The sequence below is a fragment of the Globicephala melas genome, chromosome 10 (assembly GCF_963455315.2).
Source record: "Globicephala melas chromosome 10, mGloMel1.2, whole genome shotgun sequence".
Lineage (NCBI taxonomy): Eukaryota > Metazoa > Chordata > Mammalia > Artiodactyla > Delphinidae > Globicephala > Globicephala melas.
In genome coordinates, this window is record NC_083323.1 from 15,538,247 (window position 1) to 15,553,616 (window position 15,370).

General features: G+C 46.9%; 1 protein-coding gene across 3 annotated transcripts in view; it reads right to left on the reverse strand.

Moving 5' to 3' along the window:
* Nucleotides 1-229: 229 nt before the first annotated feature.
* The window catches only part of RFX4 (regulatory factor X4), a 167,104-nt gene continuing 151,963 nt past the window's right edge, over nt 230-15,370 (reverse strand). For all 3 annotated transcript variants that reach the window (XM_060306134.1, XM_030856170.2, XM_060306135.1), the window contains exons 16-18: nt 11,975-12,137; nt 10,175-10,313; nt 230-1,819 (exon numbers count right to left, since the gene is read on the reverse strand). In XM_060306134.1, coding sequence (XP_060162117.1) covers nt 1,547-1,819; nt 10,175-10,313; nt 11,975-12,137 — 575 coding nt within the window. In that variant the 3' untranslated portion in view covers nt 230-1,546. The remainder of the gene's footprint in view (nt 1,820-10,174; nt 10,314-11,974; nt 12,138-15,370) is intronic.

Sequence of the window (15,370 nt, forward strand, 5' to 3'; positions counted from 1 at the left end):
ACATCAGGCTGTGGGTGCTAAATCGTCGTTTAAGGACTGCATGTGTGGCCTATCCACATTTTAATGATGACAAGATCACAGGGAGCTGGATAAGCACAACCACAGAAGACCACTTAGTTTTGTTTCGCCTACTTATACCCTAAGTATTCAGAATGTCATTTATATTACACACACACACACAGGTCATTATCAAATACAAAATGAAAATGAAGAAAGCAGGTCATTCCAATACTTTTTATTTGAGTGTGAAACCATTCATATCTTGCACAACTGTACAGATAAAACTATGTCCATTTTAGCTGTAGACATGATTATCACACTGAGTGGTGTGATCAAATGTTTTATTTACAGAACAACTGCTAAAACATCCGATGTCATGTTTCCATTTATTTCTTACCCATAGGGTAATAGGTCCACCATAATTTCTTGGTGTTTTTTATAATACAGAAAGAAAACCTATGTTAATCTCTAACAAACCTCACAAATTGCTACAAATCTAACAGAAAAATGCCTACGAAAAGATTTTCCAAAAGTACAATACATTTTTATTTCCACACATACACAGTATAGTATAGGTTCAAAGGCACAGCTTTGATTTTTTTCTATCAAAGTGTCGGAAATTATTATAGTCTTATGAAGGAAACATGAAAGTCATTTTCACACTTGGTGCTTGGTAAGTTAAAAGTTTGGTCCATTCAGTTTCACAGAGTTAATATAGCAGAGCTGAGTATGATACTCAATGCCATAAATCCACATTCTCTCAGAACTTTAAAAACCCCTTTCCTGCCTTTTGCTGACACTAGCCATTGTGCAAACTTAGGACAAATACTTGCATGTAGAAGAACCGGTCCCCTACAAACCTCACTCAACTTAAGGCATACAGAACAGGCCTCTTCCTTCCCCCTAAACAGTGCTTACATTCCAAGGCAATGCAGGTACTGTGACAGACATAAGTGTAACAGGGAATCTAGAGTTTCCAGATACCTCCACTTAGCCCTGGTGCTCCAGGAAGCAGTGACGACACCACCAGGAAGAAGGGATGCTTAGGACATATCTGAGGGGGCTGTCTGTTGTACAGTAAGATGACAGCCAGATGGAAAGGTGAATGCTCTTGGTTAAATTATGTGCCCATCCAAAAGCACAAACCAGATTCCGTCTCTAGTATCCACCCTTCAAGACTAAAGAGCTTCTGTCAACAGGAAAATAGGTAATTTACTGGCAATGGTTGCCAACATAAAGTGAAGGCATGGAACAGAGGGAAAAGGGACAGGTCGGCCTGCCCGAGATAGTGCTCTATACAAACAGTCAAGTCTGGCTTGGCTACAGGAACCCAACCTCACTGACTTTTAGTGAGTCCCATTTCTGAACTAAAGTTTATCATCCCACACTGAATCCCAGCCTCATATTCATTAGGAAGATGGACGCCTAGGAATAGTCCAGGAGTTATGATGTATTGAGATAAAATTCTTCTGGGGGGTGGGTGTTGAGTTTATTATTATTATTATTAATTATTATTAATATTAAATATGGATTTCTATGAAAGCAGTCACTTAGCCCATCCTGTGGAGGCCTCTCCGTTGATGTAAGCAAAGCCAGGAAAGTGTTGCATGTGCTCATACTCAGAATTCCTGCGCGTGGTCAGGGGTGTGTACATGTCACTAGAGTTTCCATACCTCGTGGAATGCACAGACGGGCTTGTGTAGCACGTGTTGGCTGTGGGCACCTCTGGCCATCGGGGGGTGACTGGGGTAGGATGCAGTCTGGGAGTACTGCTCATCAAACAAGGTTCCATCCGGGAAGTGGGGCTATTAAACGGGTACTTGTTGAGGGGAAAGAAATTCCACAAAGTTAAAATTAGCTTGAAGTTGCACATACACAATATCAGTCATGTTCACAGTTTAAGTTAAATTTCTTAAGACGCTGTTAATGAAAGTTGATGGGAAGTAATCAGTGAAATTCTGAAAGACTGACTCTTGGTCTAGGAAGTATATAACAGGAGAAATGCAAAGGATTTCACAGCCAGAGCTAGGCTGATAGCCACTCAACCAAAAATACTGACTTTTTGTGCTCTTAATCTGCAATATTTGGGGAAGTCAAACCCAAAAGAAGGAATAACCCCACTGTGAATACAGGAGACAGGGGGAGAGGGAGAGGGAGAGGGAGAGAGAAAGAGAGAGAGAGAGAGAGAGAGAGAGTGTGTGTGTGTGTGTGTGTGTGTGTGTGTGTACAGGAGGAACAGCATGTCCAAATAGATACGGATATATGGATGGATGGTTTTGAGCTTTATCATTTTAGGAGATGTGATAGGTCCCACTCCATCAACCCAAGAGAACAATACTGCCAAGAAAAACACAATGACATCATTAAAAATAGCATTTTACAGTTGAATTCAATTATGAACTGCAACCTAAAAGCAGGCTTTTGAAGAGGAAGCAAGTCAACAGCTTCAAAGGTTATTATTAGTGCCTATCATTCAGAGAACATCTCTCTTTTTGGTTCACATTCACTGAAGTCCTAGAAGATATACAAGCAGGAAATGGTAAATTATTGGGCTTGGTGTGAATGTGGAAGAAGGAGTCAAGATAAGCCAAATGGGAGGGGAGGTGCTTTTGTGCAGGCCAGGAAAACAGGTGTTAATAGCTACAAGAAGAAGGGAAGCTGTTCTGGAAAGAATCGGGAATAAGAGGAGGGCCCCTGAAGTGCTGCTTCTTTTACATTCTTTTCAGTTACCGAGACAGCTATGCAAATAAGCCGCTTTTAGTACAATCAGAGGGGAGGAAGGGGAGGAGCTCTGGGCTCCCTTTGCGAGCTCCGGGGTCTGCAGGCCAGGCAGCACAAAGATTTCCTTGCTGTGCTAAGGGCCACCCCAACAAGAGCAGGAGCCAGTCAACAAGGGTGGCAAGGGCAACGAGTAGGGAGAGCGCCTATATGTGCTAATGTCGGAATTCTTCTGCTCCCCATCTGTCTTCCCTGACAGTTGGAGAGTGGAGCCCCGAGGGATTCGGTGGGAAGCTGCCCCCTGTGAGGGAGACAGACAGGCTGAAGCCTAGACAGCCAGGAGAAGGGGTTATGACAACAGTGGTGCCCCCTGTAGTCGAGCGGGCCAGAGGGGAACTGTTCTGCCTCTTTGAGTGGCAGCCCGAGGGGAAGCAGGGGAAGGCTGTTAGGCCCAAAGCATGCAAAGAGAACCAGCTATTCACAGGTCAAGCAGGAGGGCGCCAAGTTCTAGTAGTGAGGGTTTTGTCCTACCTAGGACAGACAACGCGCCTTCCGCAGTCAGAAGAACAGGTAGGCAAGAGGGAGAAGGGCGTAGCTGGTGTCTGGGATCTGGGGGGACAAGGCACCAAGGGGTGTTGCCAAGGAGACCAGGGAGAGCGCACGGAGCCTTTCATAATCCCCAAATCAGCTGCGTGTACGGCAGCCACGGTGGACCCTCAGGCCTGGGCAGTGGGATTCTAGCCTAGGACCCATTCTAAACCCCAAAGAGACCGTACTGAGATTGGGCCCTGCCCAAGATATCAAGATCCCGGGTGTTAAACAGGTAATATTAAGACGTATTATTACAAAATGGTCTCTAATTTTTTCCAAAAGGTGGCTTCCCCCTCCTGACAGTCTCTCAGGTAAGCTCCCCGGATGCATGTCCCCTCCCTGGCACAGAGGCCTCCTCTCTGGTCCTCTGGCCTGCCCAGCTGGTTCCCACCTCAGAGAATTTTGTCCCACCTGTTGCCTCTGCCTAGAACACTTCTTCCCCACCGCTACCCCCAAGCTCCTTCCATGCTTGCCTTTTCATCATTCTTCAGACCTCAGCTCAAATGTCACCTCTTCAGAGAGACGTTTCTGGACATCCTCTCTCTCCAAGCTAAGTGCCTCACCCCCCATCTCTCAGGTCGGGATCTTAGCATCCTGCTTGTCAGCTGTCTCCTTCCACTGGCTTATATTCCTAAGCTCCTGGTGGGGCTTTGTCATGTTCTCTACCATATGCCCAACATCTGAAATGATGCCTGGCACCTAGCAGGTGCTACATAACTTATCTGGTGAATGAACACCAGGACGTTACCGCTAGAAAGAACGTTAGGGCTCATATAATCCAACTCCACGTTGTACAGATGTTGTACAGAAAACTAGGATCCATAAAGTGGGGCGCCACATGGCAAGCTAGTGGGAGAGCTGGCAGAAAGGCCCGGTCCTGAGCTGGTGACTTTCCTCCACATCAATCTGACTGGCCCAAACGAGGCATGACCCACCACAACTGAACTGCAGAGAATTCAGAGAGGAAGACACTCCTTTCCTGGAACACAGCCCATTAAACTTGAATCTCTCTGTCACTCTTCCTTTAAGCCCCCCCCTCCCCTACAGACCACAGGGTCTTACAACCCTGACCAGGCCTCAGCTTGATGCTTCTGACAGAGTCCTACTTGCCTGGCTTGTGTAGGTACCATGTCACCGTGTGGACTTGGAGGCTCCTCCCCACAGAACCCAAGAGAGCGTGTCTTTTGTGCCGAAGCAAGGACCCTAGATGCAGCTGTGCCCAGGGGTTGTGTCACAGGCTCAAAAGAGTAATTGCCTGGAAATGAGACTGGCTCAAAATATCTCCAATGTGACAATAAAATTCTGTTACCACAGAATCCGGCCTGGAAAATTCTGTCCCGTTAGGTCAGCTAATTGCAAATGAGTCAGTGACTCGTCTTCCCCGTGGTGAAGAGACCATTGAGAGCTGAGAGGCTGGAGTGCCGCTGCCCGGCCTGGCCATTAAAGCTGCCAGTGAGGCCTCTCTTTAGTCTGGCGGGAGCACCCGCCTCACCTTTCACACTTCACATCCGGGTTCACGCGGGCTCCTCGGGCCCACTGGGCACAAACCCTGAGGTCCCGAGAGCTCTGCTCAGGATAAAGGCACTTTTTGTTGAGGGCCCCTAACCAGAAGTTAGCCTTTTCTAGGTCAAATCCCACACTGTTGCTACTGATGTGAAAATGGAGATGAGTCACCAGCCCCCACCCCGTGAGAGGTGTGTGAGGGGTGTCTGTGGGCACGTGTAGGTGCACGTGTGTGTGCACAAGTGGGCAAAGGTTCCCTCAAGGGGCCGTGACATGAGTCCATCTCAGCTGAGACTGACCCCGGGCCTCTCTGGAACCATTTTAGGAAGTGCTATTTTGAGAAGTGACTACTCACACCGAGGGCTGACTTTCCTGCACTTGGAGAGGGAAGAATGAGCCCTTTATCCCTGACCCTCGCCAAATGGACTGCTACTTGAGCACGGGTGAAAGGTGGCCCCCGTCGGGCACACAAACTGTTTTCCTATGAAAGGCGGCTCTCACTGACCACAGTTCTGCCAACAGGCACCCCCCACCCAGGACATAGCTCCCCCAAGACTGTGCCAGACGGTCCACATCTGCTGAGCTCTTCGGGTCAGGATTAATTGAGTTAATACATGTGAAACACTTCGAGCTTCCACACAGTAAGTTTTCAAAACGTGGTAACTATTATGGATATTCGTGGTCCACTAATGAAAGGAAGAGCCTTAGTGACTGACCACCTGGTCCTACCTCTCACTTTACAGATGAGGGAACTGAGGGCAAGAGAGGGGAAATGATCTACGTGAGGTCACACAGCAACTTACTACCAGAGTAAGGATCCATTCATCCCTTCATTCATTGATGAGTATGTCCTGAGGACCCAGCAAGGGCCAGGTCTGTTCTGGGTCTTGGGAATAAAATGGTCAGAAAAAAAGGACCTGCCTTCACAGAGCTAGTAGAGTTGAGGAAGATAGAAATTAATTCTATAATTATGAAAATATAATAACAGTGGTGTTACAAAGGATAATGATGAAAATATCCACACAGAGTGTTAACTATGAGCTAGGCCCTGTTCTAACCTTTATTAACTCACTCAAACCTCACAACAACCCTATGAAATAGGTACTAGAATTATCTCCATTTTTCAGATGAGGAGACTGAGGCACAGAGCTAATCAGAGGCAGAGCTGAGATTTGAACTCAGGAAGCCTGGCTCTACAGTCAGAGATTTTATACCGCTATGGTGGGCTTCTTTTATTCCCTTCGGCCCAAGATGCTATCCCAAAGTGGAGCACGCTAAGCAAACTTTGTAGCAGTCACTGGGCCACTGAGATCGAGGACCCACTGGCCCTGGGCTGGTCCACTGGAGTTGCCGTGAGAGCTGTGTGACCGGCTGGCAAGGCTGGGCCTTGGCCATACAGACGAGAAATGCGCAACAACTTTCTGGTCCACCCTAAGTGTCTTTCTAGCCAGTTTGCTTCTGGTTGATCAAATGGCTTTTAAGCTCAAGGGCCCACTTCACATTCATGGCTGCTGACAGGGTAGAGGTTCCATGAATGTGTGTTGAATGAGGCTCAGAAATACTTTGTGGCCATGTGTTTGGTTTGTTTTCTCTTTCTGGTTGGGCATGAGAATGGGGAACCTGGGAAAGGGCAGCTGATACCATCCCTTGTTCACTTATTTTGGTGTGGACACGTGCAGTATAGCTGAAAGAAGGGTGTTTTTCTGAAATAATTCAAACCTTACCCTGTGCAACCTGATTCATCTGGACTCGCTAACTGAGAAATTAAGAGGATTCAAACAGGACTGGAGGTTTACCTTTGTAGTACCATGAAGAAAGCATGTCTTGTATAAATGAGTAGTATAAGCAAGGGCACACGATGCCCTGTTTCAAAAAACAAATGACTTCACGTTATTTTGTGTATATAAATGCTGGGATGTCTGCGATTACTGAACTTCACAGAGGTGTTGTATCCATTCTTTAAGGCAAACCTGGTAGGCATTTACTTGCAGAAGTTAGTTTCTTGTGCTAATGACCAACTGCATTCTTTAACCATATTCTATGGTTGTGATTCTTCTTCCATTCAGACTAATCTTTTCCCCACTGAGTCTGATGTAATGAAGTGTGATATTCAGTATTCAGGAGTAGAACGGCTTGACCTCTGCTCTGGAAAGCTAAAACTAATTAGCCCTGCAGTGGATTTTCCCCTATGTGCTCAACCTTAAACCAAAGTACCAGGAAAGGAAAGAAACACAGTATCTTGGGTGTGTGATTCTTCTCTTTGGGAACTTGAAACTTATTAAGAACAGCTGCAGTAACCTCTCCAATTTACCTCCCACCCTCCAAAACACACACCATGTAGTGTTCAGTGACACCGGCCTGGGGTTGAGATTTGGAGAATTTGCCTTTGAGTCCGCTTTGTCACTTACTGGATGCATGACCTGGGGCAAATTACATTCTGAGGTTTTCCTCGTCTTTAACACCTGGAGAAAATGCCTTCTTCCTGAGGTTGCTCTGAGAATTAAGTGAGCCTCTGTATTTGAAAGTGCCTAAAACAGTGCTTGACCCATAAATGTTAATGAAAAACAAAACGAAGGATTCTTTGTCTTTAGACAGTACCCTCCCCAGGAGAAGTGCTGATCTCACCCTTCTAACCCTAACCCTAACCCATCGACCTGGGCAGAGATGTTTTATAACTAACGGCTCCCCACCCCACTTTACAAATGGAGACAAAGGCATTAAGCACCAAGTGGAGGGCATGAGCGTGTGGTGGGGGTCAGAGGTCGTGAAAGGACCTTGCTTGAGAGCCACAGGACACAGTGGTGACGACGCTGCAGGACCCTTTCACCTCCCACGCCTAGTCTGGGTTCAGCGGGCTCCTCCACAGGCGTTCGTTTAGTCCTCAGCCCTTGGATTAGGACCAGCGATTAAATGATGATGCTCCAGCTGGGGACCGTTGTGGTTTCCGGGGTGGATGCTTCGACCTGTCTTTGATCACCAGGGACCGCACGGGCCTTTAGGAGCCTTTGGCTTCTTTCTGTAGCTAAAGGCTTTAAAAATAACAGCCCAGAAAAACCAGCTCCAGAAATTTCATGAGGAGGAATGAGGGAGTGAAGAAAGAGGGAAGGTAATGCCAGGAGCTGTGGCTGGGATTTTCGCTTGATCTTGCCAGTGTCTCCTTACTGGAGCCGAAGCTCTCCCAAAGCAGGCACGCTTCCGTCTCATTCTCCCCGTATTCTCAGAGGCTAAGCAGTGCTTGCCGCAGAGTGGGCACTCGACAGTCGTGGGAGAGCGACTGAATGAATGAATGAGTGGGCTGCTTAGACTGTGTGTGACCCAGTCTATGGCAGCAGCTCTAAGTCCCTTAGGGGATCAGCGTGGGGGAGCACAGACTCTGCTCCCAAGAGAAGCAGTCCCTAGGGGAAAGGCCTCTCTGTGTGACACAGTTGGGACCTATACTGAATGCCCCAGGTGATGATTTCGAGGAATCCACTTCTTGGCTTGTCCGGGGATTATACCAGGGCTCCCCCTGGTACTGCCGATGGAAATCAAAACAGACGCCTGTTTGCCCCGAGGGCCCGTGGACCGTGGGTACACTCTGCTCGGTGCCCGCCCCCGGAGGCAGGTCTGTGCTGACAGCTGATGTAACTGCAGCCTGCATCCCAGCTCATGTCCTGCCACCTCTGTTCTGGACTCCTGCAAGTGCTTCCTGGCAGCGCTCCCTGTTCTGCCAGGCCCCTTCCTCTCTGCTTCATCGTCCTTTGGCCCTTGCTGCAGGAGCTCTTTCCTAAGCATAGCTCTCATCTTGCCTCCCAAACCTGCCGCCCTGCCTGCCGCACACCACAGTTGTTTATGCTGCCCCACCTCCTGTTCACTCCTCTGTTCAATAAACAGTGGATGCCCTCTATGAGAGGTGACGGAGGCTGCTGCTTAAGAGCCTGGGCAGCCAGGGTCACACTGCCTGGGTTCAAGTCCTCGGGCAAGTTATCCTCGCTTCCTTTCTGCAAGGGTTACCATGGAGGTGTGGAAAGGGCTCGGCACTATGCTTGGCACGGGACAGCATTCAGTAAAAGCTAGCTGTTCTTTTTGATGGGTGCTGTGACCCGGAGATCCTAGACTTAATTTCTGCCTTCAAGGAGCTCTGGGGTCTCCTGTGGCTGTCAGGAAAGTCAGTGATAAGAAGTATGCCAACAGAAGGAAGCCCAACGCACCATGTGAGTACAGAGGAGTGGCACCGAATACGGTCCTGGAGGAAGGACGAGGGCGGTGTCAGCAAGTGCCGCACAGACAGTAGGATGCTTGTCCTGAACAACAAGCAGAAGAGGTTGAGGAAGAGAATCCCAGCCCGAGGCAACAGTATCTGCGAAGACCTGGGGGAACTGCACGTGGGCTGGCATGGCTGGGGCAAAGGTGGGGTATGGCTGGTAGGCCAGAAAGGCAGGCAGAGCCCAGATGATCATGAGTCTTGAGAGACGTGCTAAGGAGTTGAACTTGACTTTGAAAGCGATGACATGCAAAAGAGGGAGGGTGTTATGGCCAGTTGGCTTTTTTTTCCCAAAAGATTCCTCCAGCTGCGGTATTGGGGATGGACCAGAGATGGGGCAAGTTCAGTGGCATGGCAACAGATGGGAAGGCTTTTGTCATCATCCAGGTTGGATAAAGACCTGATCTGAGACAAGGACAGGGAGTGTGCAGAGACAACGAGGATGCAGAATAGGATGGAACTGGTGACCAGTTGTGTTTGGGGCCCAGTGCACAGGAACACGTCTGAGACAAGTGGAGCACCCAACACTGGTGCGACAGGTGCAGCCACTATCCCCACTCACCAAGGCCACAGAGGAGCAATGTGGTTTGTTAGACAGTGAAGGGCCAAAGGCCTGAGAATGATCGGATAAGGGTCCATTTCAGGAGGACTCTTCTGGTAAGGTTGTGTGTGTGGGTTGGACTGAAAAGGAACAGATGTGAAACCAAGAGACCAGTCAGGATGATGCTGGCATGACAGTCCTGACAGGACTCCATAAGGGTCTGACTGCACCAGGAGTGGGTGGTGGGAGAGGACACAAAAGATTCAGTCTGAGAGTGGCTGCCCGAAAAAAAGGACAACAGACATTGCGGCTGCTTGGCTCCTGGGAGAGAGGTCAGAGGGAGGACAGAACTAAAGACATGTGGTCGGCACCCATGTACGTGAAAGCAAGTAGGGGTGAACTCTGGCTGAGCACCCACTGTGGGCAGCCACTGGAGGGAAGAGATGACACTGAGGAAAAGACTGTCCTTTCCTTGGAGACACACAGTATGCAGAAAGTGCTTATTAATTGTGTTGAATTGACTAGACCTGGCACCACGCACACCAAGGCCTGGACAACAAGTGGGGCCACCGACTCACCTGTGCAGAGCTCCTGTGGTACGGGGAGTAGTGGAGCGGTCCCGAGATGGCTGTGTCGTGCGGGAGGGCCGGGTACTGGCTCTGCATTGGGGGAGGATGCTGGTTGCCATAGCTCCCGTAGTTATAGCTTCCCGTGTATCTAAACGCATTAGGCACGTTGAATATTGTGAGTAACAGCAGGGAGAACAAATCAGTTTGACACCTTTAAAAATCAACCTCATCTACTTTTGTTCCTTTTTGTTCTTTTCTTCCTTTTTGTTTTCCATTTTTCTTCTTTCTGTTTCCTACCATCTCCACTCTGCGGCTTTGCTGTGATAGTTTTAAACTCCCAGGTGGGTTTTCCTCCTCCCCTCAGCATACCTCCCTCACCACCCGGCGGATGCGCAGGGAATGAAAACTAGCCCTGAGCAAAACATCATTAGTGATGGAAACCTCTTCTCCTGTTGTGGTAAAAAGCCCCATATTATAGCCTGAAGTCAAATAGGAAAAAAAGAAGAAATTACTTTGGGACTTCTGTTTTTGTATTGTTCAGGCCTTTGCTTTCCCATGTCTCTGGTGCAGGGGGGAAACACCACGGCCAACCAGGCGTCAGCCTCCGGTTCTAAGCCTGGCTCCACCACTTCCCAGCTGTGGGACCTTGGGCTACTCGCACCCTTGTTTCTCACATCTGTACTAAAAATGCTGCACATGACCCCGAGGGTCACTTTCTATTATAAAATAGTCTTGTGGAAACATAGGATACTATTACCGCTATTCTTAATAACATCTTTACAGCAAAGACGCTGACATATGACCATGCGGGTGTCTGTTGTGCCATTTCTGCAGAGTCGGAAGCTCTCTGAAACAATGTCGAAGTCGATTTTAAATGTGTGGGGAACTACTCTAGGAGGCCCCGTGAGGAAATGGTGGCTGCCCCACTGATGGGTCAGGGGCACCTGAGCCTATGGAATTAACCTCAAGTATGCCCACAGCCAGGCCTCAGGCTACCACGTGGAAGGGACCTGAGCGGTCCTCCTCCGTCCCCTCCTGTGTCCCCCAGAGCTGGTCTGTTGGAACCTGGCTTGGGAGGCTTACTGTACCTACATGGCAGAGTCTCGTGACAAGAAGGGCCCTTTTTAACATCATAAGTGTTTTTCAGATAACTGCACATTAGACACTGTGTGAGGAATGTCTTTTAATAAAGACAATGCAAAGTGGCAAAAAGCTGTTACCCTTTTAAATGGATCTGTAGCTTATTCATCACAGTAACATCACTACAGATTAGGGGAAAAAATATGGGCAAAATCAATGATTGATTTATTCAGGCTCCAAAGCGCCACTGGAACCCAGGGGGATTCTCTGAACCCCATGAATGACTGCTGCCCTCCAGGGACCTCCAGCCTCGGGTGAGGAAGCCCTCCTCCTGTCGAGTCATAAAAGACTTGGACCCACCATGAAGCTGTGTTATAAGGCTACAAAGTGCACAAGGACCATCCAGGGGAGCTGCGGAGAGGGAGTATTCAGTTTTCCTTCCTAAAGGAGGCAGACACAGGCTCAGTCAGCCTGACCCTTGCCAGCTGTGTGGCCTTGGGGAACTGGACTCGGTGCAGCCTCAACTTCCTCATCTGTCAAGCGGGGGTGACCCGCCTACCTCCCCTGGTCATTGTGGGGACTGCATGAGACAGTTGTACAGGGGCAAGAGCACGCTGAGAACTCAACAGAGGGCGCAACCTTCCCGTCCTCAGAAAACCACTACCGAGTAAACCCTCCCCTTTCAAATCAAACGTAAAAGCAAGGCAACATCCCGGGAAAGTCACCTACCCGTGCTCGTCTCTGTGGGGATAAACTGGGATCCTGTGTGTGACCGAGGAGGAAGGTACGTGTGTACTCCTCATACAGGGCAGCTGTTGGGAGTTTTCAGCTGGAGATCCTGCCGCCGTTGTCACTGTGTATGTTAGAGACCACGTGTATGACTGCATCGCTCCTGCAGAGACAAACGAAGGTGCACCGGTCAGTAACAGTTCTCACACCCCCAGTTCTTCCTTAGAATGCTAGTGGCTTCCCATTGCTCTTCAGCTGAAAGCCAAAATCTTTATAAAGCATGTGTCTTGGTCCTTGCTGATCTCACAAGAAGCATCCCCTACCCTCTGCCTTTGTGCTACCTGATCCAGCCACGTTTTCCAGCGTACCATGATTCCCGGCAACACAGGGCCTTGGCACATGCTGTTTCTGCTGCCTGGAATCCTCAGTTTTCCCTTAGTACCCACTCGTTCTTCATATCTCAATGCAAAGAAGCTGTCTCCCAACCCCAGACTAAGTCAGATCCCTTACTGCATGGTGGTGCCCACCACAATTTGTAATCTTACACCCATTCATGAATGTGATAGAATTAATGCCTAATTCCCCACACCAGACTGTAAGTTCCATGAGGGTACGAGTCTTGTCTATTTTGCCCACCATTAGGTCCCTGGTGCTTAGTGCAGAGACTGGCGGCCAAAAGATTTTCAATCAAAATTTTAAAAGGAAGAAAAGGGAAAGGGAAGACAGGAAGAAAGAAAAAGAGGGAGGGAAGGAGAGAGGACAAAAGCAAGCTCAGGGCGATGTAGCTCAGACGGGCTCCCCAAATAACTTCTCAGCACTCAACTAAACAGGTGTTAGGGATCCAACAAATTGCTTTAAGCAAAAGATAAGTAGATTATTGGACTCTGCCTGCCCAGGTCTTTTTGAAGATTATTAGACAGTGACCTTAACGGTGACCTATTCCATACATATTATTAATTCCATTAATTTGCTTTTTAATTGGATACCTTGCAAGTGCTAGGGACTGGGAAAAGAAACTGACAAAATTTAGAACCTTCAAGAGGCTTAGGAGCTTTATGAGATAGAATAAAAAATGGTGATTTAAGAAATCACTAATAGTGATAATAAAGTCCTCAACTTAATTTCTGATAAATTTAGAATGTTGATATAATGGAAAGGATTAAACCTATTTTAAAAGGTAGCGGGAATAGGATTCAGCACCTCCTTGTAGGCACATGGAAGACTGAAGAACTGGTTAAGGGAGGTCATTTTTAAGGTGAACTAAAAGAGAAAACTTTGGTCCTCCAATCCTATACCTTCTACGCAGACCACGTTTAATCTTGAAATTCTTGTGGGAAGATAAAGAAAAGGTTTTCATTTAAAAGTGGAACTCTACCATAGTGTCTCTTTGCTCTGGGTCCTAATTCTGCCATGCACTGGCTGTAAGATCTTGAGCCAGCCTCTTAAATTTTATCTGCCTTTTTTTCATAATCTGTAAAATAGGGATAAATTACGCCTATTATATCATGTAAGTCATATAAGTCATGTAAGTCATACCTTGTATGACTGTTGTGAGGATTAACTGAGATAGTATATGTCAAAAAGCCTGGCACGTGGTAGGCTTTTAATGATGTTCAAGCACTCTTCATTATGAATTCAGGTATTCTTACATCAGACTTTCTTAAAGTAGAAATTTCTTTATTTCCCATTTCAGATTCCAAGGAAGAAAAGACAAGTTTCTTGGGTCAGATTCTGTCACCAGGGGTGAAACGTTTGAATAGCAACAATGATTTAACTAATTACAGCAAACTTCTACACCCATGTTCTTCTGCAAAATCACAAATATCCTTATCCAGCAGTATGGCTAAAAGCACCCCTTCTTGGTTTGGATATCCACACCATTATTTTCCCCCCAAAGATAATGACTTTAGCAGGCTGTGTGCTAGGTGTCATTTATAATAAATGCAAGAAGACTAGAAGGAAAAAAAAAAAAAAACCCAAAATGATCATGTCTCAGAGGACTGGATTATCCCTGACTGCTCTCCTCTATATTTTGAACTTCATATGAAATTACATAACTGTTGTAATTTTTAAAAATACCCTTTTTTATTAAAACAGGTTATTGCTGAGGATGGTTTTAACATTTTTTTCATTTTGCTTATCTGTATTTTTATGTAAAGAATGTGTATTGCCTCTGTGAAAAGAAAAACATTATTAAAATGTATTAAACAAATTTCACAATTAGAAATGGAATTGGAGGGGGTGGGAAGTTTGGGAAAACAATGAACCAGCCACAGCAAGCAAGTAATTAACCCTTCAAGGCCCTGGGACCTCAGGAGAGCACAGCGAGGTCAGTGGGTATTTTAAAAGGGGCAGTCGGGGAAGCCAAAGGATTTTCTTCCCCCAGCTCCGCAAGCAGTAGGAAGACACAGTGAGAATAGCCATCACCTGAGAGAATGCAGCACAAGTTACTTTTGTGTGAGTTCCTGGAGCACAGCAACGGTTCCTTATTCATCTCTGTATCCCCAACAGAGGGTTTGCCAAATAGTAGGTGTTCAGTAAATTTTTGTTCCATTGAATTTGTTGTTGAAGGAGTAAATGCTGCTAGAAATAGACGTTATCAAACAAAAAGCTAGTGGAACTCTCGGAAAAATGGGCTCCTGTGGTCTGGGAAACAAAACCCCTAAATGGCCATGTGCCAGCAACCTAACAGATCCACTCAGGCAGGCTTAAGCAGATTAACACCTACTGGCTTGGGTGAGAAACGCTCTCTCCCTGGGGAGCAGAAAAGAACACCCCTTGCATTCCCTTTCCTACCGGTGGGACCTCCAGTGAGGACTGCTGCTTCTTCGTTTTTAAGGAAACTAATAAAAGAAAATCTGTGCAGTTAATAGTTTGTGCTTAATTTTTAAGACAGCTCTAATGCTTTTTATTTGTTGCTAAAACAATAACAAACCTTCCATGTTTGTCTAATTCCCATCTTTCTCTTATTCTCCCCTCCCCATTCCCCCACGTCTAATTAAAAGTCTGAGAATAGTGGTGAAAGTCCCTGATCTCTGAGAATCCTCTAAAGATCCTATAGGATTTGAGAATCCTATAAAGTTGTTGTCCATGTTATAGTATTGAAACTGCTAGAGAGGAATATTTTCTTTCCTTCCCATCCCCAGTAAAACATTCTTCTTCCCTGAGTTTTTGTTGTTGGTGGTGTTTACTTTTCTTCTTTTCTTGAAAGGGGTGCCTCAGGACAGGGAGGATGCTTAGAATATAAGAGGCAATCAATAATGTTTTGTTAAACAAGTGAATGAACGAATGATCATCCAACATAAACCAGTTCTCATACTAGTTTCTTTTTATATATTGACACATTGGATCTTCACAATAATCCTTTTGAGGTAAGTAGTATTACCTCCTTTTTCA